This window comes from Eubalaena glacialis, chromosome X (assembly GCF_028564815.1).
Source record: "Eubalaena glacialis isolate mEubGla1 chromosome X, mEubGla1.1.hap2.+ XY, whole genome shotgun sequence".
NCBI lineage: Eukaryota > Metazoa > Chordata > Mammalia > Artiodactyla > Balaenidae > Eubalaena > Eubalaena glacialis.
The window spans coordinates 117977969-117998995 of record NC_083736.1 but is presented as its reverse complement, the minus strand read 5'-3'; the positions used below and the strand labels follow the sequence as shown (position 1 = coordinate 117998995).

Genomic DNA, 21027 nt, shown 5'->3' with positions numbered 1-21027 from the left:
GGACAGTCCGCGAGGAAGGCGGGCCGGGGCTTCGGCGGGCTCGGGAGGGGAAGGGTGAGCAGACGCGGGGAGAGGGAGTACTGCAAGAACCCGAGGGTGGAGGCGGATGGGCGTGTGTGGAGCGCTGAGGGCAGGGATTTAACGCTGCCGTTCGGGATGACCGAAAGACCACGGTGGGGGCCGCACAGACGGGACGGGGCTACCAAGGCAGGACGAAGACTGCCCAGGGGAAAGTGGGACCTACGAGGGCTGCAGAAGGGTGGCGGGGGCGGCCTCGGGCTCGGCAGGAAGGCGCCACCACCGCCCTCTGCCCGTCCCCAGCGTGCCCCGCCCCGTCCGGGGGCCCTAAGGGCAGGGGCCTGGGCCGAGGGGGAGCCGAGCCAGGGCGGTACCATTCGGAACAGAGAGGGGGGCTGGGGGGGAAGGGAGGAGCCAGGGGTCAGAACCCTGTTGGGGGCGGGGGGGCCACACCCTGGGAAAAAGGCTTGGGCACATCCAGAATGGACCAATCAGCGAGCAAGGCCAGGGTGGCGTCAAGGGGCAGCTCTGGCCAATGGGAAGGGAGAACACTTCGGAGGTTCGGAGGAAGAAAAGAAAAAAAAAAAAGCCCCACGAAACAACAATCGAATCCGTTTGGGGGCTTGGAAGGCTGGGAGTGGGCGTCGTTTATAGCACGTTCCAGCGCCTGCCCTCCCCTTTGAAGGATGGGGTCGTTTGCATCACTCCTGGGCCGCGGGGAGCACACGGAGCTGAAGAGGGTCCCGAGAAAGTAGACGGGGATTGGCCGTTTACAGGGGGCACTTGATTGGGTGCTTCGATTTGGGGGGGGGGTGGGTGGGACGGAGGTGGCAGCTTTGTGCTCAAAAGAGTGAAAGAGAAGGTTATGGTCTCTTCAAGGGAGGCAGGAGTGGGCAGAGGTCCACCATTCCCCCTCACTGGCTACTGACTTAAAGTGACAACCAGCAAGTGGATCGCGGATAATCTCAAACCAATGGATAACTTAAAAATACCCCTTGAGCTCTGAACACTATCAACATATTCAGTTCCCTTCCCAGCACCGGGCAGGTTCTTGAGAGGATGAGCAATGGTAGTCCGGGCCCACAGCTGCCACTGGGAATTTTATAGACATTTATGGCGTGGCTTTTGGCTTCGGAGTTAGTCTGGGGTCCCACTGCTTAGTCACTAACTGAAATCTTAAGCCTCTAAAATAAAGGCATTGGGACTAGTTACCTTTGAGGTGGAAACACTTGGGAACTGATCTGGAGAGTGATGGGCTCAGAAAAGAGGGCCATATTGGTGGGGGGCATTGCAAAAGAATATTCGTGGAGTGGCAGAACTTTTGGCCCAGGGATTCCAAATGTCTGCAAAGCTCCTGAAACTGTATGTAAAATGGTGTAGGTGTTTGTGCATTTTTCTGGGGAGGGTTCATAACTTCAAATTCTCAGAGGGTTCTGTGACACACAAAAATTAACCCCCATCTTGGTCTAAAAAGGCTGGGGGGACCCATCTCCAAGGCAGGAGGTGAAGTGCAGTAGTGGCTATGTCCTTTCGGAATCAATGGAGGGGTTTCTCCAATTCCTTGTGAGGAATCTTGGCTGCAGGGGCCCTTTCGATACATATTGTCATCCAGAGAAAGGCAGGTTCCTCAGAGCCGAGAAGCTGACGTAAACTGCCATATAGCAAAGTAATGCTTGAATAAACTATAAACAATGGTGAGGAGTTGGCCCTGCATTAGGAAGTAAAGGGAATAGAGCTTTACTTCTGAAAGCTCATCTACCTCATCTGTAAAGTAAGGGTAAAAGTGCTAACTACTCTAGACAGCAACCTGTGTAAGCCGGGAGGCTCACACATGAAAAGAAAACCATAGTGGTTAGACTTAAAGCTGAACCCAGCTTCAGCACCATCCTAGGACCAGCCCCGAGCAGAATCCAATTGAATGATTTGTGCATACTGCTGCTAGGTTCAGAGGTTAAGAATATACAGTATTTAATTACTATCCCTGACTCTTTAAACTGGTTGTTTATGGTTATATCCGATGTGATGGATTTAAGGTCGTAGGCTAGGGTAACTTCCCTCCAGTCCAATTTAGGACAACATAGTCCTTGGTAAGAAAACACGGTCCCCTGACAAGTGCGACTGGAGAAATGCAATGGGGAGCATCCAAAGGTGTCTTGTCTGACTTGAAGGAAATGGGAAACAACACAGAACACACTCCAGTTAAATAGATTAAAAAAACGCCTTTATTTCTAAAATGTGGCTTAACTACACCCGCGGTGTGCTAAGCCAGTTTTGGAACTGATCCTGCAGCTCGGAGTAAAACCGGGCCAATGGAGGAGCAGTCAGGGCTCCCAGTTCCGGGCACCAAGGTGTCACTACTCCAGCAACTCAATCTACAGAGTTTTTCTTCAGCTGTTTTTTGTGACGTATGGAGAGTCGTTTTGGATTTCTCTGTACGACAGAGAGGTCTGACCTTGAGGAAGACCGGTAGCCCACATCCTCTGCTTTTATAGGCTTAATGATATGGCCTGGCTTGGTGACAACCTTGGGCATAGTCAGCTTTTGGAAGGCCCTCTGGGTGTTCCATGTAGATCCTATAGGGGTCTGAATGGTCCTTTCAAATTGCTGATGGTGTGTGAATGGATATGGAAGCATCCGCACCTAGAAAGGAAGGCAGAGAGACGTGGCATGAGCCAGGCCTGTAAATTCTAATGGCACCTGGTCAGGTAGTTTTAGCACATAGGCCACAGTTCTACACAATGGCTGCAGTGAGTGAAGCTTCTGAGAGGCTAAGGTATCCCCATGCCCCCATCCAACCTTAGGAGTGCCAATCTGCTTGATGGCATATGGGAGTAGAGGGGCCTAATTTGGATTAGAACCTCCCTTCCCCCAGGCTTACACAACAATCTAGGGATTGAAAAACCATCCCAACAAGGCCCCTGCAGCTATAGGAACACTACAGGAGCTGCGGGTTGCTGGCCCCCAGTGGGTCTCCCTATACAACATTGTGACTGCAAGACACATCTGAGTATTGGTGTATCTCTGTGACTCTCCTACCTTCTTCATGCTCTTAATCCCTTCCTTTCCTCCCCTTGATTCACAGGATTGATGTTTTACGGAACCCAAAGATGTACTCCTGAATCCTGAACTCTACCAGGCTATTACACTTAGCTTCATGCTCTTCCCAAGTCTCATTTCCTTGCCCAGGATTCTTCTCCACTCCACCAAAGCACTACCTTCAGACATATAAATAATCTTTAAACACCTCCCCAATGGCCAAAGAGGAGCAAAAAGGTGTAAGCAGAAAAATGGGTAAGTTACAATCAGTAGTCTCTAGAGATACTCAATGGAACACTCAAGAGAAGCTGAGTACTGCCGGGCAGTCCTGGTGGTGGTGAAGGACACAGATTCTTTAGGTTAAGGGAGGGTCTTAGTGGGGTTTATAGCTAGATCTGTGCATGTCACCCAGAGCAAAAGAACAGAAAAAAACACCTGCACAAAATATTCAGTCTTGGGAGGTTTTTCCCCCTTTGGCTCAAAGTGCTTTATTCTATTACATGCTGGGACCTGAAGTGTATATAGCTTATTAAAAAGATGAGGAAAATCAAGGGAGCTTCTTGGAAAGTTATTTGTCAATTTACTGTGACTGTATTAAAAAACAAATAGTTAAGATTCCTGGAAGGGAAGGGTGATCTTTATTGAGGTCTGTACTCTGCCCTTCACCTAGAATCCGGGCCCGGTGAAGCACCCCTTTTCTCTCCCTCTTATCCCATAACTGCTTGTTCATTGCCTATTTTCTGGTTATATATCCTCAATTGGGATTACAATTCAATTTATGCAGCAAAATAAGATCAACAGAGTATTACTGAAATGATATTTTCTCCTCTCTTCTGTACCTATTAAATAGCCCTCCCCCACTTCAGAAGGAAAAATACAACTCATTTCAATATTAAACTGGCTGGGGACAGATCACAGGGCCACAGACTTTCAGAACTGAAGGGAACATAAAGGTCACCGAGTCCAATCTCATTCCCAAGTCCCTTTTACACATGCTCACAACCCCAGAGCAACCCCTTCTCTCTTTTGACCGGCAGAAAGTTTTTCCTTCAACTCTGCCTTTCCTCTAACTTCTACTTTATGTGACTTCCACACGACAGCCTTCAATGTACTTGAAGACCATGATCATGCTCAAATCTGCTCCTCTCTTGGGTAAACATCCCTAGCTCATTATCACATGACACAATTTTAAACCTTTTCACTGTCCTGAACAAGTACCGGTTGGTCCTCATTTTTCTTAAGATGCAGCTTAAACCTATAGCCTCTGAACATTACCTGGACTATAGACACAAGCCTGCAGAACAGCAATTCTTAGTTTGGTGAGGCCCATTTGCATCAGCATTATCTGGGGGTACTAGCTGAAAATGCAGATTTGGGGGCCTCACCATTGCTGCAAAGATTATCCTTTAAGTTTTAACTTTCCCAGCCAGTAATTAAAACAGCAGAGTCAATTTGGAATTATTCATCTCAGAGCCAGTGAAAACAAAAATCGATCCGATTCTGTGGCCAAGATCACACATCCCTCTTGACCACAGGGCACCAGAACACTCCTCCCAAGCAGGAGAGCCAGGCAGCAAAGAGGGCGCTGCTAAAGAGCTCTCTATCCCTCACCTGATGAGCCGCTGCATGGATGTTCCGCTTCTCACTGAGAATCACATTTGGCAAATTCTCGTCTTTCCTTGGAGGACCCTCAGGGGCTTTAATGAGAAACCTGGAAAGCAGAACAGCAGGACGTCTGACTAAGAGCATTAAGGACTTAGTCAAAAGGGCAGAGAGGACGCATGAGGGTGAAGTGGGAGAACCTGGTGCCCTTCTGACAGGCTTTCTCCCCTGTTCTTACCGGCGTCTCTTCTTGGCACTGGGCTTCAGGCCCACACCACCCCACTCGCCCCAGCCAGGCAGAGTCAGGTCCACGTCCTTTGGCTTACTGGCCTCCACAGCTTCCCTCTTCTCTTTCAAGAAGTCTCTGATGACATCATCCCCAGCAAAAGCTTCCTTTATCATCTGCCTTTGATCTCTCTCTTCTTCATCTTCCTGGGAAGAAACGAACAACAGCTACAGCTTGCCTCCTGAGCCGAGGTTCGTGGCAAGACCGCTCGACTGCTGGGTCGTGACATTTTAGCGCCCCCTAGGGGGAAGTGCGGAACAATGATGGTCTTGCACTACAAACCCATCGGCAGCCAAGCAAGCTCCAATCTTCTCTCTAGGGTAAATATCCCTAGCTCATTATCATATGACACAATTTTAAACTTTCCATAAGGAAACTGCAGGGTAGAGGAAGGAACGGCCTGTGTTAGGAGGGGGAGCTCCAAGTGGGCCTGGCCAGAATGTGGGAGTCCTCCAGCTTATATCTCTGAAAAGACAGGCACCAGGGCTCCTCACTTGAGCAGTTTCAGTGACTTAATCGAGGAGCCCCCCGGATCATTCGAGATCCCACTGAGTAGAGCAAAACATTGTCAACAGCTCACTGACTCACCTTTGAGTTGTCCTGCCTGGCATCTGGTCAGAGCTTTGAGTGACTCCCTCTTTCCTCTGAGGGCTTTAGAGTCACCCCAGGAAGGATTCGGTGGCTCAGAATTTAAGGTGAGGGAGTCTCAGCGGCACTCACAAATTTGCATCTACTAAACTGTCACTGGGACCAGCCGGGCCCATACTATTCCAGACCTCTTAACTGCCGCCATGTGCCCCCAGCACAAAACTTCACTGATTCTATTCCTCGCGCAGGAAGGACACTTTCCACACCAGCTCTGATCCCCCGCAATGGCCCACGACCCTGGCTCTGCTCACCAACTCCTCTACTGTCGTGGGAACTGCCAAGGACTTCATGGAAGGAGATTTTGTGGTCAGGACGTTCTGGAGAGCAATCATTTGCTCCTTCCTTTTCTTCTCCTTGGGGACACCAAGATGATTACTTGGGTTCCTCTCCCACTGCTGCCCTTCTACCGCAGCTCTGGGAAGCTCCTTGTTTTGAAAACATCCTTCTTTGCCCAGCTCCTCCAGTTCGTCCAGAGTCCGTGCTCTCTCCGGCCTCTGCAGCAACAGAGGCTCCTCTTCCTCCCCAGCAGGTTCCTCTCTCTGGACCGCCAGGACTGTCCTCGTTGAACTCAGTTCTTGCTTCCTGGACTGATGGTTCTCCCTGTTGAGTTTCTGAGACAGTGCCCTCAATTCAGACAGCACCCCCTGGCTGCTAGGATCTGGGGGAAGAAATGAAAGCTGTCAGAAAAGTAGGGTGGGAGCTGCCTTGTCAACAAGCATCTACTGACCTCTCGCTGGGCGCTGGGCACCATAGGAGACATGCTAACGAGGACAAATGGGTAAGAGAAGATGCCATTCACTGGATCTCCCGGCGAGTTCACTAATCATTACCTGTCAAGTCACGGACAATGGAGTTTAGGAGTTAAAAGCAGCATGTTGGGAAGCAGATGTCCGGGTCCTATTCCCAGCGTTGCCAATGACTCACTGTATAACTGGAGCTGTGGCTTAATTTCCCCATAGAGTAAACTCTGCTTGGGAAGATCGCCCCAAATTCCAAATTTGTATTAAAAGAGCTGTTTTAGCAAGTGGCCTCTAAATTCAACTTCATTGTCATTTATTATTTGTAATTGCTAAAAAATTGTGATTTCCAATTTGTAATTTACACTGTAATTTCCTACTTGTAAAAACTGTAGCCAGCATTGTTTTATCTTAAAGCAGCATTTCACAATCTTCTGTGGCAGAGTCAAGTAGCTCGCACTTTCCAGCCACGAGCATCATCTGAGCAAATACTGCTAGTCTCTGAGAGCCCCAAGGGAAACACAGCCGTGACATGCTTCTAAACTGTCCTTTGCGTTGACTCAAGTTGCCTCCATTCCCAAGTTCATCCTGCTCTCTAGCTCTGGCTTGAAGCCACTGGAAGAAGCTACTTAGATCTGGCCTGAGGACATGCATGTTTATTTTCAAGGACCAACTTTCCTTGCTCATTTTGTTTGCGGTCCATGCCTTCCCACTATTTTAGGATACTATTTCCCCAAAGGTTTGGGATCATTCTATTTATCATCCAAGGAAATCCAAATCCACCTTTCATTCCACAACCAACTGTTCTACACATTTCACTAGATGGGCAGCTTTTGAGGGGGCTTGGGAGGAACCATCTTGGCCTGAGGCGCTGCTTTCTACAATCCTCTTGGAAGCGACTGCTTGCAATTATTAATCCCAGAAGTCTTTAGCTGAAAACCCTAAGTAAAGGTCCTCCAATACATTCTAAATGACAGCTCTAAAAAAAAACTTTTTTTTTTTGCCACTGAAAAAGATTCTTGCTGTCGTGTAAATGCATTCATTATTCCTCTAGGAAATATAATCGGACCCAAGAATCTGTCCAGATTCAGGTGATCTCTGAAGGCAGTTAGTTTCCTAAGCAGGCTTTATAACGCCCTGCTTTGTCCCCAGAATGGGAACTCTGACCTGCCTCAAGGGTGCTAAGGCTGCTAATTAATATATAACACGCAAATCGAGTCTGAGCATGGCGGAACAATTCTAATTTACCCTGTACCTTGTGGAGTCATTCATTCCTATCAAGAAAATCACACCCCATATCAACATATCAACCAGCATTACGGACAGAAAACTGCAGTGATGATTTGAAGACATTTCATAATGTCTCAAAATACACCTCTGTGTCTGTGGGTGTGAACGACTTTCAGATTTGCCAGCCCACCACATGCATTTCTCGCTGGCTTGTGGGTACCAGTGATGTTAACTCCTGCCCTTCCTTCAAGGATGGTGTACTTCCGTCTTTCTGAAGACTGGACACACACTCTGGAGCCATGCAGATGCCTGCTTATTAAATGCCTTTGAAGGAAAATGGTCATTACAAACCTATTTTCTCTTCAGGGACCCAGGGCACTCTCTTGAAAGTACCTGGAGCCTAATCACTCTGTGACACAGGTGGGTGGACCCAGTTTTCCTCTCAGTCGGCCAAGAGCACCAGCACTAGGCACTGCTCACCTTTTGTTTCTTGACTGCCCACTGGCTTGGCGATCTGGTTGAGCCCAGACTTTTGTCTAAGTGATCGCCTTTCCTCAAATTCTTTCAACAGAATTTCTTCCGCCACCACTGGTCCTTCTTCCTCACTTTCAGGAGCCTCCTGGGCTGCAGGCTCGGCAAGTTCTTCAGGGTCCCCCTGGACCTCAGCCTCTTTTGTGTCACTGGAGTGATTCCTGAACATCCAGGGGTTCGGTCCGCTTGCCTTCACCTGCACCTCATTCACCACGTCAGGGACAAAGGGTTCACCCTCTTCCTCCGCAACTCCCTCCTCTTCCGCACTCTCGGAGGCCACCTGGATCTTCTGCATCAGCTCTTTGTTCCTGGCCAATTGTTCCTGCATAGCCTGGCGAGCCTGGAGGAGAGGGTCACGGCACGAGCACCTTGTCATTAGTGACCACAGTCACGCCTTTCCCGGTCCATTTCTTAGAGCTGCCTCCTCTCAATTTGACTTAAGTATTTCTTACTGGCACCTACTGTTCAAACTGCACATACACCACTGTGTTAACAGTTATGGAATAAAACGGAAGACAAATTCTTTGTCCTCAAGGAATCAACATGTGAAACAAGGTTTAAAAAAAAAAAACAAAAAAACCCCCACAACTCCTCTCCCCTTTAACTGGACTTGCCTTCAATGCTGTTTCCCTTTCATCTCTCCCTTTCCACCTTGTTCCTGGTCATTTTCCTCTCTGCCTTAGAGATTTTCTGATGCCTTTTTAGATTCCTGGTTTTCCAAGCATCCTCATGGCTCCTTCCCAACTCTGCTTCTGCTAGCATCCTTATGGATTTTCCTTTCTTTCCTCCAATTCCATCTCTTCTCTCACCCTGATGGTCTCTTACCTCCAGGTCATATTTGGCCATAATTGCCTTTGACTTTGCCCATTTTCCACTGTTCTGGTGCTTAAGGCTCATTCGTTCCTGGAAAGAAAGGGCAGAGTGAGATCCTTATTGCTTTCCGGGGAAAGCTGGTTCAAGGGTTGGGGGCCAGAGGCAGCCTCACCATCATTCTGGCCTTTTCGAGTTTTTCCAGTTCTTCCAATGCTGCAGCAGGATTGACCTTCCGCAGCTTCTCGAACTCTTTTAGGGCTTGCTTGGCCTTTCCTTTCTTCAGAAGTTTGTGATACCTACAGGATGAGAGAGGTACGGGGGAAGAGATTTAGCTGAACCACTGGTGCCACACACGAGTGCCCCGCCACACAAGGGGTTTCCCTATGTGGGGGAATGGACCAGACATCACAGAGCTAGCTGACTGCACGGAGCTGGCTCGAGACCTGCGAGGCCCTGCGGGACTCAGTCCCTGCAGACCCCAGGGGCAGACCTCTGCAGAGCAAAGAGTCCCCTCTGCTTCTAGAACGCAAGGGAAGAGCAGAATAGGATCCAAAGAGGCAAAAAGGCAGGAAGGAAGCCCTACTGGCCTCCACAGCTGTAGAACTCAAGAGCTCATTCGGCAGAACCACTCTGTGATGCCCTGGAAGGGAGAGAAAGTAACTGAACAGTCCTCTTTTTAGGAAAACCAAGATGGAAAGCCAAAGCCACAGGAGCAGGTACTACTGAAGGAGGCAAAACTCTCTGAGGTTGGTTTGAGAGAGAAAGAGGCTAGTCACTACTCTTTGGGACCTCTCCTACATGACCCCAGCCACCATGGGCAAGGTTCTCTCCTAAGGACTCGCGATTCTTCCTCGTCACTTTCTTCCATGGAACCCAAGGCCGGTACACAGGGGCCTCCTTACTTTTTGCTTTTGATTTTCTTCTCTCTTCGAGCCCTGGCCTCATAGTAGGACTGCAGGGCCCGGGCCCTTTGAAGCTCTGCTCGGCGCATCTTCACCTATAACGAATGACATTTACAGTGACCCCTGGGCTTGATGGCAAATGCTGGGAGAAACAGAGCATGCCTGGGTGGATCAAAGGGTCTAGCACACTTACCTCTTCCAGGCTCATGGCTTTGAGAGAGGCCTTTTCCATGGGAGTCAGTAAAGGGTCTGTCACTGGCTGCTTGTTCTTATGGAGGAGATTAAAAATCTCCTGCTCCAGGGGAGTTCTTGCCTTAAGGAGGTAACAGAACACTCTAAGTCTTAAATCATGCTCCTAGAGTCTCCCTCTTTACAATCCTATGGCCATCTACTCTATGACACTATAATTGGAATCACGAACTGGATAGGATTGACTGTTACAGCAAGAGAAGGGGGTTCCAGGCTCGCTGTTCAGCTGTGTAGATAAAGCCTTAACTTTTATTCTGATTTAAGACAACTTCAGCAAGGGGACTCTGAGGCTACTCTCTAATATTACGGGGCGGGGGGATCACTCTGTGTTCAGATTACCAATATATGTAGAACAATACCATTCTCTTAAGAATCAAAGCAGGATGCCCTTAAGGTCAATGCTGGCAGGACAGAGGAACAGCAGTACCAAATTGTCGGTCTTAAGAGTTGCAAAACAAAACGGTCCCTGTATTGTTATGTATATTTGAAGCACAATACTCTTAACATAAAGTTAGGGACCTCAGATCCATATCAGCCTCCTTTTAAGAATGGGAACATATGTATATGTATAACTGATTCACTTTGTTATAAAGCAGCAACTAACACACCATTGTAAAGCAATTATACTCCAATAAAGATGTTTAAAAAAAAAAAAGAATATTTCTAGAGAAAAGGGGAGGTTAGGTCTTAAGATGAGCACAAAAAAATAAACTGCCTTTAACAATAAGACCTTCAGGTAATTAGCCTGCTTCCTGACAGTTCAAATTTAACTCTCATCAGTTTCTAACTTTGGCTCCAACTCTTCAGTTGCCAGTTAACTTTGCATACTAGGTGGTGTCTATGCGGATGAAACGAATGGACTGTGAACCAGTGACTTTACATGTCAACAAAAGACCCCATTTGCTGCTTGACTGATATTGTGAGGATGGCTAAAATAATCAGGCTGATCGTGTCATGGTCCACTTTGGCAAGGCACAAAGACAGCCCGGGGCAAGAGCCAGTTTCAAACCTCATGCACGTATTTTATGTGGTTTTCTTCAACGGTCATATACATCACGGTCAGTGTTAAAACTTACAAGTATCTGGACAAATGCATAAACACACATCATCACACGTTACACGGCACTATTGATCTAACCATAAACCTATTCTACTGAATAGTAAAGGTGCATGTTCTTCCATTTTTAGTATTTGCAGTAGTAATCAATCACAGGCTACAAAGTGATTTATATTACAATGTTGTAATCTCCCTCCGATTCAATTCAATTTACAAACACTTATTGACTGCAGCTACATTCCAGGCACTTGTGCAGGGTGCTAGGAATACACAATTAAGATAGTTCCTGTCCTCATAGAGCTCATAGCCTTTCAGAGGAAAGACACCACTGACACTGCACCACTGACAACATAATGGGTTAAATATTAGTCCATAGGAGTAATCACAGAGGAAGGAACAATTAATTCTGATTAAGAGGTGGGGTGGGCTTGGGGAAGGAAGAGACTTTTTGAATTAGGCTTTGAGGCATAAGCACAATTCTACAAGGAGGGGGAAAAAGCCAAATGGAGAGATGAGTATAAGCAAAAACACAGACCTAGGGCAAGCAAAGGTATGTCAGGGAACAATGCACTGTCCAGTGTAGCTAAGATGCCAGGCGCTTCTGTCTTATTCTGTAAGTGGAGAGCCTTTTGAAGGATTTTAAGCAGGAAAGTGATAATCGGTTTTGTGTTTTGGAGAGAAAATCCTGGTGATTGTGTAAGGGGTTCTATGGAAGGTGTCAAATGAAAATGAGGAGAGGAACCAGGGATGTGAGAGTTATTACAGAGACAGAATTACAGGACTAGACCCCCTGCATGGGCTGGGGATGCTGGTAGTTGAAGGGAGGAGTTATGCCATTGACTGAGTTATAGCATGAAGGTCGTGGTACAGAGTTTCAGGGTCTGGGGAAGGAAAATGCCAGGCTTTCTTTGTTGTTGAGAAGTTTAGGTGCACAGGGGAGGGCCAGGTGAGGCCTGCTAGTCATATGGAAGATGGGCCTGGAACTCAGAAGGAGTTGAGAGTGATCTGTACCATGTTTACAGAGCAAGAATAAAAAGGACTAAGAAGAGTCAGATAAAAACCAAAACAAACAGACAAGAAAACAACAGCAGGACTACGTCATAGAAGCCAAGGGAGAAGTTTTAACCACAAGGTGTGTTAATAGTGTCAAATAGGCTGAAGACGCAGAGGACTTGGGATCTGGCTATTGGGAGGCCCCTTGCTAACACCTTCTGAGAGAAGTTTCAGGAAGGCAGTAGGGGAAGAAGGCGAGAGAATGGAGACCAGCTCTTCCCAAAGCATGTTCCTCAGCAGCTGACAAGATTTACTTCATTTTTTAAAAGTTTAAAATTCAATGTGTTCGATTTTTAATAAAATCAGTCTGTCCTACCTGGGTTAGAGTAAGTCATAGGGGTTTCTTTACTATCTTTTCATAGCCTTTAAAAGGCTAGCGTAGGGGCTTCCCTGGTGGCGCAGTGGTTAAGAATCTGCCTGCCCGTGCAGGGGACATGGTTTCGAGCCCTGGCCCAGGAAGATCCCACATGCCGCGGAGCAACTAAGCCCGTGCGCCACAACTACTGAGCATGTGCTCTAGAGCCCGCGAACCACAACTACCGAGCCCGCATGCCACAACTACTGAAGCCTGTGCGCCTAGAGCCCGTGCTCCACAACGAGAGGCCACCACAATGAGAAGCCCGTGCACTGCAACGAAGAATAGCCCCCGCTTGCCACAACTAGAGAAAGCTCGTGCGCAGCAACGAAGACACAACACAGCCAAAAATAAAAATAAATAAATTTATTAAAAAAAAAAAAGTCTAGCATACACTGTGGACCGCCAATCTCCAGCAGGGGCATGTGGCATTTTCTAGCAATGGAACCCTACCAAACCCCCCACCCAGTCCCATTCCCAGGGCATGCTGAGAAAGGAAGGTTTTTTTTTTTTTTTTTGAAAGGAAGGTTTTGAGGAGAACACTTTGGGAAATGCTAGTGTCGGCTGCCAGTGGAGGGAAGGAGGGAGTGGTGGGAAGTTACCTTACATCATTTCTAGCACTTTACAGTTTACAAATGCTTTCTCACACATTATCCCCTTTAATTCTTCTCAGCTAGAGTCAAACGGAATTTTAGGAAGCTGGACCAAAACTACAAGTGCAGACATTTTGAATTCTTAATCTCCAGAAATACTAGTATATTGCTAGTCCTTGGGCTTTGCCCTCTAAGGCATTGCCAGCCACAAAGGACCCCCTGACTTCTCTGTGCCATGTTGGTATAATTTCTCAAAGATGAACCTTAGAATGAATGGTACAGCAGGTTTGTGCACAGCATCTGGGCCCCACTCTGTCTCGCACAGGGAGTTCCTGGAGATCAGAGGCTGCGCCGTTCTCAGTGCAACCCGCCCCCCACCCCACCCCATCTCATCTTTAATGACCAACTCGGCACTGACCCGCCATCTCTAAGATCATACCAGCATTTGGAAAAAGCAAGGTGCAGAACAGTGTGTAGTAGTACTACTACTTTTTTGATTAAAAAAATGAGGTAAACATAAATATATCCATAAAACTCTTAAGTTAATGACAACAAAAAACGTATAAAAAAGTGGTGACCTCTGGGTGAGTATGGAGGTAAAAATGAGCAGATGGGGGACAAGGGTGGGGTCAGACTTTTCTCTATGTATTTTCTATACTTATTTTTGAATCCTGCAAATTGTATTACCTCTTAAATTTTTTCCCCTAAAGTCTCCCTTCCATCCTGCAGCCACACTTTAAACCTGATCTCTTTTTCATGTGGAAAAGGAAGCATCCTAGAAAGAGAATGGTGGTGACTTCAACAACAGTATCCGAAACAGAGCTTATCCCCGTAATAAGCAATGACTTGCTCAATTTCTAGCTAGGGCGGCAAGCCATGCCTACTTTGATGATCTTTAATTATCTCAACTTCCTGACACATAGGACACCATTTTTGGATTTACAGAAAGCAGAGGAGAAGCCATCTATCCATGGTTTGGGCACTGCTGTTTTGGACTATTTTTCTACTAAAGACAGAACACCACATTATAGACTGCATAACCAATGGTGTATTGGAAAAGAAAGGCTAGCTGTTCTGAAGTTGTTCAGACTAAAAATTGAAACTTTAGGGACCGACACAGGATTACTAACTTTTAATTCTGCCAATGGCATAACTACCGTTCCACCCCCAACCCCATCATTTACTACCACCATCATTTCGTAAAAGAAAAGCTATTTCAACACCATTAAAGTGGAAAGAATAACCTCATAATAAAAAAGAGCTGGCAACCTTACACCACCATACTCACAATTGTCCTTTTACTTCAGACGGGTGAAACATCTGCCAGAGATCACTGTTTGGGAAACCCAGCTCTAAAGTATCTCTTTTATTTTCTGCAGCTCAGTCATAATGAGTTACCTGCTAAACGTCTAGTCACTATCAGCAATCTGCTATATCTTACTATGGTACTCCTTTTCAGGCAAACTTTGGCTCTGCTGCTCATATATCCCTCCTAAGGCATCATTAATGCTGCCAGGTTCCTGACTGTCCCAAGGTCAGAATGTTGGCTTTAAAAGCTTTTTAAAAAAATCCAGTGTGTGAAAAAGAAAACATCATTATGTTCCTTCTCTACTGGCAATCAGATGTGGTCACACAAAAACATGCAAATAACCATGTAGTGGACAATCCAAGCTGAGGAAGGGCGATGACAGAGCTACGGCAACTGGCTACGAATCTTGCTCCCCCGGCCCCTCCCTTTCTGACCGCTCAACTAAAATGACTGCAGCTGCCATTTCGGCTTAACGTGTCCAACAAGACCAACTGCAGGCTCTGCAATGTCCACGCGGCGCAATCTCACCTTCCAAGGTGCGCTATCCTCATGTTGCACTTACCTTCCAGCCACTGACCACATGTTCGATGGGAGCAAAGACGGACTGCTGCTTGCTCAGGGGAAAAACCAGCTGCTCTGCTTGCCGGTTCTTCTGAACGACGGGATCCCATTTGGAGAGGACTTGTGAGGTTTTATTGAATGCCACTTCTCTGTGGATCTGAAACAGGCAAAGCACACAGAAAGAAAGAGCCACGAAATTAAGCATCAAACTCAAAGGACCAGCAGGAAACTAAGAGGCCATGTTTCTTAGTTTAAGAAAGAACCAGGATGCTAGAGATTAGCTCTTGCTTACTTCTCAGGACTACGCTTCCCCTGAGATTAGTTTTAATCTTTTCCAGGGTGAGGCAACCACAACTTTCCTTCCTCCCATTTTTCAGGCCATCCCCCTTCTCTTCTAACGTTATTTTTCCTTGTCAGTTCAATTTCTCCCCCTTAATGGACCACATTTTCTTTGACTCACCCGCTCAATCTCTTCTCTGTGAAGGGGTAACTCCACAGTCTTCTTCGATTTGACTCTATTCAGCTGCTTTTTCACAGCAGCCAATGAGGATGAAGTTTTAACAAGCTCAAGCAGATCTGAAAGGACCAGCTTTTCTCTTGATCCTGTAGAAAGGACAAACTTTCTGGTCAGACTGAGAAGTGAGGCAAAACCTCAACATCACATAGGGAGAGACCTCAGTAGAAAATGCTGGCAGACAGGCAGGTGTGCAGGGAAGCAGGAATAGTCCTCTTACTTCAGTCACTAGCCAGGGTGACGCCACTGCCTTCCTACATTCCCAAATGTGTTGGAAGGTGGAAGACAGAAAACTATTTAAAACAGTCATTTGCTTTTCTCCTGGTCTTTCTGCTTCCAGTCTTGCCCCACTTCAATTCATTCTTCACACAGCAGCCAGAGTGTTTTGAAAATGTAAATCATAGCATGTCATGATCCTGCTGAAAATCCTCCAATGGCTCCCCATTATACTTTGGTCCCTGTCTGTCTCTGCAACCTCGTGTCATCCACAGATGGAGGATGCTCCAGCCGCACTGGCCTTCTTCCTCTTCTTCAAACATGCTGAACGTGTATCTTCCTTAGCGCCTTTGCACTAGCTGCCCCCTCGCCTGGAATACTGCTCCCTATCTTTGCATGGGTGACTTTTCTTGTTATTCAGATCTCAGCTTAAATTTTGCCTCTTCAGAGGCTTTTCATGCCCAGCCAACCGAAAGCAGCCACTTAGTCACTTGACTGCATCATTCTGTTGTAATTCGCTTATTGTCTCCCTGCACTAGAATGTAAGCTCCATGAAGTTGCGACTTATTCCTAATTGTAGTCCCAGAAACTGATATATGGTAGAGGCACAGTAAGTATTTGCTGAATGGATAAGCTTGCAAGAATATATTGTTACCAGTTCTGGGAGGTTATGTTAATGGTTACTAGAAGCACATAACTCATTCAAGCTGCGTAAGTTGTGAATATGGTGGAAAAAATTTGGCATCTAGACTTGTTATCAAGTTAAAATCAAGTTAAAACACTGCCATTTACTAGATCATATATTCTCAATCGGGGTGATATCATTCCCCCACCCAGGGGTAAAAACTGGTTCTTCGGTGGGCAGGGGTAAAAAAAACAAAACAAAACACTTAGATACAGCCATCCCTTGGCATCCATGCGCAGGGGACTGGTTCCAGGACCCACCAAGAATACAGAAATCCAAGAATGCTCAAGTCCTTTGTATAAAATGGCATAGCATTGATATTTGCACATAACCCATACACATCTTCCCATATATTTTAAATCATCTCTAGATTACTTATAATACCTAATACAAAATAAATTCGATATAAATAGTTGCTGGTATGCGGGATAAACTCAAGTTTTGCTTTTTGGAATATTTTGAAATTTAAAATTTCAATCCACATTGGTTGAACCCACAGATGTAGAACCCACAGTTACAGAGGGCTGACTGTATTAGTTTAGTGCCCCTCCAAAGCTCAGCCTTATCTAAGAAAATCTTATTCCTGGTGGCAGAGTAGGCGAGGAGGGAGGGAGGAAGTGAGGAAAAGAAATGTCTAAAAAGGCTCCTCAGGGGAGCAATAAAGAAAAAAGTTTGAGAAACACTGTACTAGGTGAAGGTCCTTGAGTAGGTAACTTGACTTCTCTGAGCTCCAGCAGGAGAGGAGAGATTATCTGCCTGTCCGAACTCAATGCACTGTGAGAACTGAAATAAAAATGAAACCAGGGACATGACTAAGCTAGTGAGAGGCAGCTGTCTTCATTCACGTCCCTCTATCTTAGAAGTAGCTCATCAAGCTCAGTGGGAGACCTTGACTGTGGCCTTTTGGCTTTCTTCTAGAAATGGAAGAAATTCAAGAGCATCTGACTACCCTTCTTCACCCCCTCGCATGGTAGTATTTATGGTATGATTCATTAACCACATCAAAAACAGCTGGGAAGTGACCATTATGCTTTTGGAACTCCACAAGTTCGATGCAGATAGTTTCCTTTGGTTAACTTACCTTCAGAACTGACATTGAACTCTGACACCTTCAGACTAGCCTCAGATCTCTCAGCCAATTTCCGCCTGAAATTAAGCAAAACAGAATACAGAAAGAATGGATACATTTTGCTGGGGAACAACCACTTCTCTCTTCAAACAATGCTTTGGTTTCATTTCTATTCTAGAATCAGGTTTTGTCACAAAGCAACCAGGAAATCTGTTCCTAAGCTGGACATGGTAGTCTAACCATCTCTTAATGTAGGCTCAGCCCCTCAAAAACACAAGGCAATGCAAGGTAGGCATAGTGAAAAAGGTATTGGACTTGAATTCAAACATATCTGGATTTGAATACTAGATCTGTCACTTATGAGCTGAGTGACTTTGGGACATGTCAATCTTATTTTCTAGTTGAAGAAACTGACATGCAGAGATGATAAAAAACTCGCCTACAGTCTCCAAAGTACATGCTCTGACAATTGTATCTTCACTGTCTTAGGCACTCAATAAATGTTAGCTGCAGATAAGTCTCATGGAATCAGCTAGTTATAACCTGTCCAAATTGAAGGGAATGTTACCTATTCTTTCCATCAAGTGAACTGATTGCTTCCAGAAGCTTTTGATGCTTTCTTTCTCCATCACTGTCCCCCTGGAAACAGAAAAGGAAAAACCATCAGAATGATGAGGGGAGGGAAAAGACAGTATGGCAATTGAGGCCCATGTAAAATCTCTCATTCTTTTGGTCAGTGGAGAACTGGTGAATCAGATGAGGTCTGGCGTGCAGGCATTCCAGCTCAAATGGAAAGAAATGCTTCAATAAGCCAAACTCCCTCATTGTAAGGAACATAGAGCCTTAGTAACCAGGAGCTAATGCCATGCCTCTGTCTTAACTTGTTTTGAGAAGAAAAGTGCCATGAGAATAATGTTTCTGTATAGAATATATAGTGTGATCTGACACAGAAACTGACATAAAAAAACCAATTTAAGTAGTTTTGTCAAGAGAATAAAGAGCTGGAATTCCTATAGCAGCTGTTGGAGACCCAGCTTAATCATGCATATGTATATTTCAGTCGGATAATCAAATAACCCTCTACGGAAATCCAAACTTGGGAACTAGGGAAATCATATAATACCATGTGTTTTGGTCTTATATACTCAACTTAAGCAACCTGAGGACAGTGTATCTTATATACGATCTTGGAATTCCCATAGCACTTAATACAATATCATATACATGAAACACTAAATACAGGTATCCTCTGCTTTTTGAAAGTTTGCTTTGCTTTACGCCGCTTCGTTTTCACAAAAGACCTACATTAGTACCTGCTTTTGCTAACTGAACAAAATCCGAAGAGGATTTTTGCTTTTACAAAAACAAACAAAAAGCCTTAAAATGAAAATAGCGTCTAGCATTTGTTTTGCAGTGAGTTGTTATAAAGGCAGCACATACTCAGAGTGGCACCACCAAGCCCCTCCCCTGGAAACTACACTTAGCATCTCAGCATCAAGCTGCCATAGCTTTGAACTGTCTATGAGCATCTATGCTTTATCTTGATTTATTTTGTGTTTCCATTAGCAAGATGTGTCCTAAGGTAATAGCTTCTTTGCTTTATGCCATTTTAGCTTATGAAAGGTTTCGTAGGAACACTCTAATTTGGGTAGTGGTGGAAACCTGTAACTAATTTATTTGTGAGACCTGAGCAAGTATAAACAATGTTGTCACCCCTTTTCTTTCCAGGAAATGTGGCATCTACCCTAATTTTGAGGCAGAAGGGAAATTGGAGAAGGCGGTTTAGTGGGTGTCACCCACCTCATCTTCACTGGTGCTCAAGGGGTACTCTCTTGGCAAATCCTCTAGTTCTTCCTGTTGGTTTAAAGCCAGAAGGCTGCTAAAGGAGATAAAAGAGAAATATTATCACTTGAAACAATTTTTCTTATATTGAAATGATCTCTAAAACATAACTTCAGTTCTTAGTACAGAATAGTCCTATCCCCTGGAAGAGGTGCAAACCAAGCAGTGTGAGCATCTTTGGAAATTTGTCAAGACATAAAATTTAGACTGCATAAGGCAGGCATCACCTGCAAGAGGTGAGCACTGGTTAGTAATACCCATACAGAACTGCATGAAAATGAAAAAGATCTAACACTCTTCACTGACTGATTGGCACTCCATTTCCCACTGACCTCTGGTAGGCTGTAAAAATGTCAGACCCTAGGTAAGGTGGCAGAAGACGCTGTTGCTAGCCCTTGAGGCAAGGCAATATCACAATTAACATTTCTAAATCCTCCAAATGGAAGATACCTGTATAGGTGCAAGCTTACTTAAAAGTGACATCTTGATCATTTGTTCTCAGGAATAGGGAAACGGGGAATTGGAAGAAAGCAGCTGGAGCTTGCTCGGCAAAGTAGGTGCTTAACTTAGGAGACTGGTACCCAGAAACAAATTATAGAGTCTACCATTATCTAACGGTATATGTCAAACTCTGCTAGGTACCCATTACTAAACAGATTATATTTAGTTCCCCCGGCGGGAGGCATGAAACGTCACAGAAAATGTCGTGGATGACTCCAATGAGCAAAGGTTTCCAAGATAAGAGGAGTTTATAACGCAGTCACTGTCTGCGCGGAGGGCTGAAATGCTCCCCAGCAGCGGCAGAAAAAGGAGTCACGTGATGAGGAAAGTGCAACACGTTAACTTAGCTGGAGAGGGACAGGCCGCATCAGGACCAACAGGGATGAGACTAAAAAGCCGGGGAGTGGAAGGAGCGAATTAAATTAAATTAAAAGGGCTTTAAAGGATGGATCATGGAAATAGTAACGAATGGCGAAGTCTTGGGAGGGGAACAACCGACGCCAGCTAAAAAGCGGCCTCCATTTCTCAAAAGCCCGGGAACCCGACCCGCAACGAAACCCAGACCCCTCTTCCCGTCCGCTACCCCTCACCTCTCCGCAGCCCGACTCGACCTCATCTCACCAGCCGTATCTCACATGGGCCAGGAGCGGAAGCCGAAAGGAAAGCAATTTCCGTGCCGGCCGCAAAGCAATTTCTGCTTCCGCCAATCACGCGCGACAAGGTGCGTCACTTCCGGCCCGCCCCGAGGCGTGCGAGAAACTGGAGCCGCTTCGGGAGGGTTCCGCTGGGAACCGGGGGACTGGAGATAAAAGCTTGTCAGCGGACGGCGCTTTGCTTACCCCACCCACCCCTCAGCTCTCTGGCGCGCCAGCGTCCGTCCTCCCGGCCCCCCGGGTTCCCTCGCGGCGCAGGTGGGTGAGCTTAGCGGGAGGGTGCTGCGCTGTTGGGAACCGGCAGAGCTTCCTGCGTCTGTCCGTGATCGACAGCGTCCTGCGAGCCTGCTGCCAGCCAGCTCGAGGCTTTATTGACCGCCTGGGAAGTGGCCAGCATCGTGCTAGGCCCTTGCGATCCGCCCATGGACAAAATCCCTTCACCCCGCGCCCCTTTGTAATTGCAGCTCTGGGTTCCTACTTCCCTACGTAACAAAGTTTCATCCAAGAATGGGCTGTGTCAGTGGCTGCAACTTCCTCATCTCCCATCAACTTTTAAGAATTTTTTAC

At 46.3% G+C, this 21027-nt stretch overlaps 1 protein-coding gene across 1 annotated transcript; it reads right to left on the bottom strand.

Moving 5' to 3' along the window:
• Window positions 1-2222: 2222 nt before the first annotated feature.
• On the bottom strand, window positions 2223-20482 carry UTP14A (UTP14A small subunit processome component). Its single transcript, XM_061177801.1, has 15 exons — window positions 20398-20482; window positions 19265-19343; window positions 18033-18103; window positions 17477-17541; window positions 15441-15583; window positions 14982-15137; window positions 9997-10116; window positions 9804-9898; window positions 9074-9197; window positions 8914-8991; window positions 8038-8428; window positions 5842-6248; window positions 4895-5088; window positions 4666-4765; window positions 2223-2658 (listed from the first exon to the last, which is right to left on the bottom strand). The coding sequence occupies exons 1-15, from the start codon at window positions 20421-20423 to the stop codon at window positions 2386-2388; spliced, it is 2322 nt and encodes a 773-aa protein (XP_061033784.1). The 5' UTR covers window positions 20424-20482; the 3' UTR covers window positions 2223-2385.
• Between the last annotated feature and the right edge of the window lie 545 nt (window positions 20483-21027).

Coding starts and splice junctions, on each gene's coding strand:
- UTP14A (XM_061177801.1), bottom strand. CDS start 20,423: ATGAGGTCGAGTCGGGCTGCGGAGAG. Junction 17,542..18,032: donor TCACTTGATGGAAAGAATAG/GTAACATTCCCT, acceptor GCTTAATTTCAG/GCGGAAATTGGCTGAGAGAT. Junction 2,659..4,665: donor TCCATGCAGCGGCTCATCAG/GTGAGGGATAGA, acceptor CTTCCTTTCTAG/GTGCGGATGCTTCCATATCC.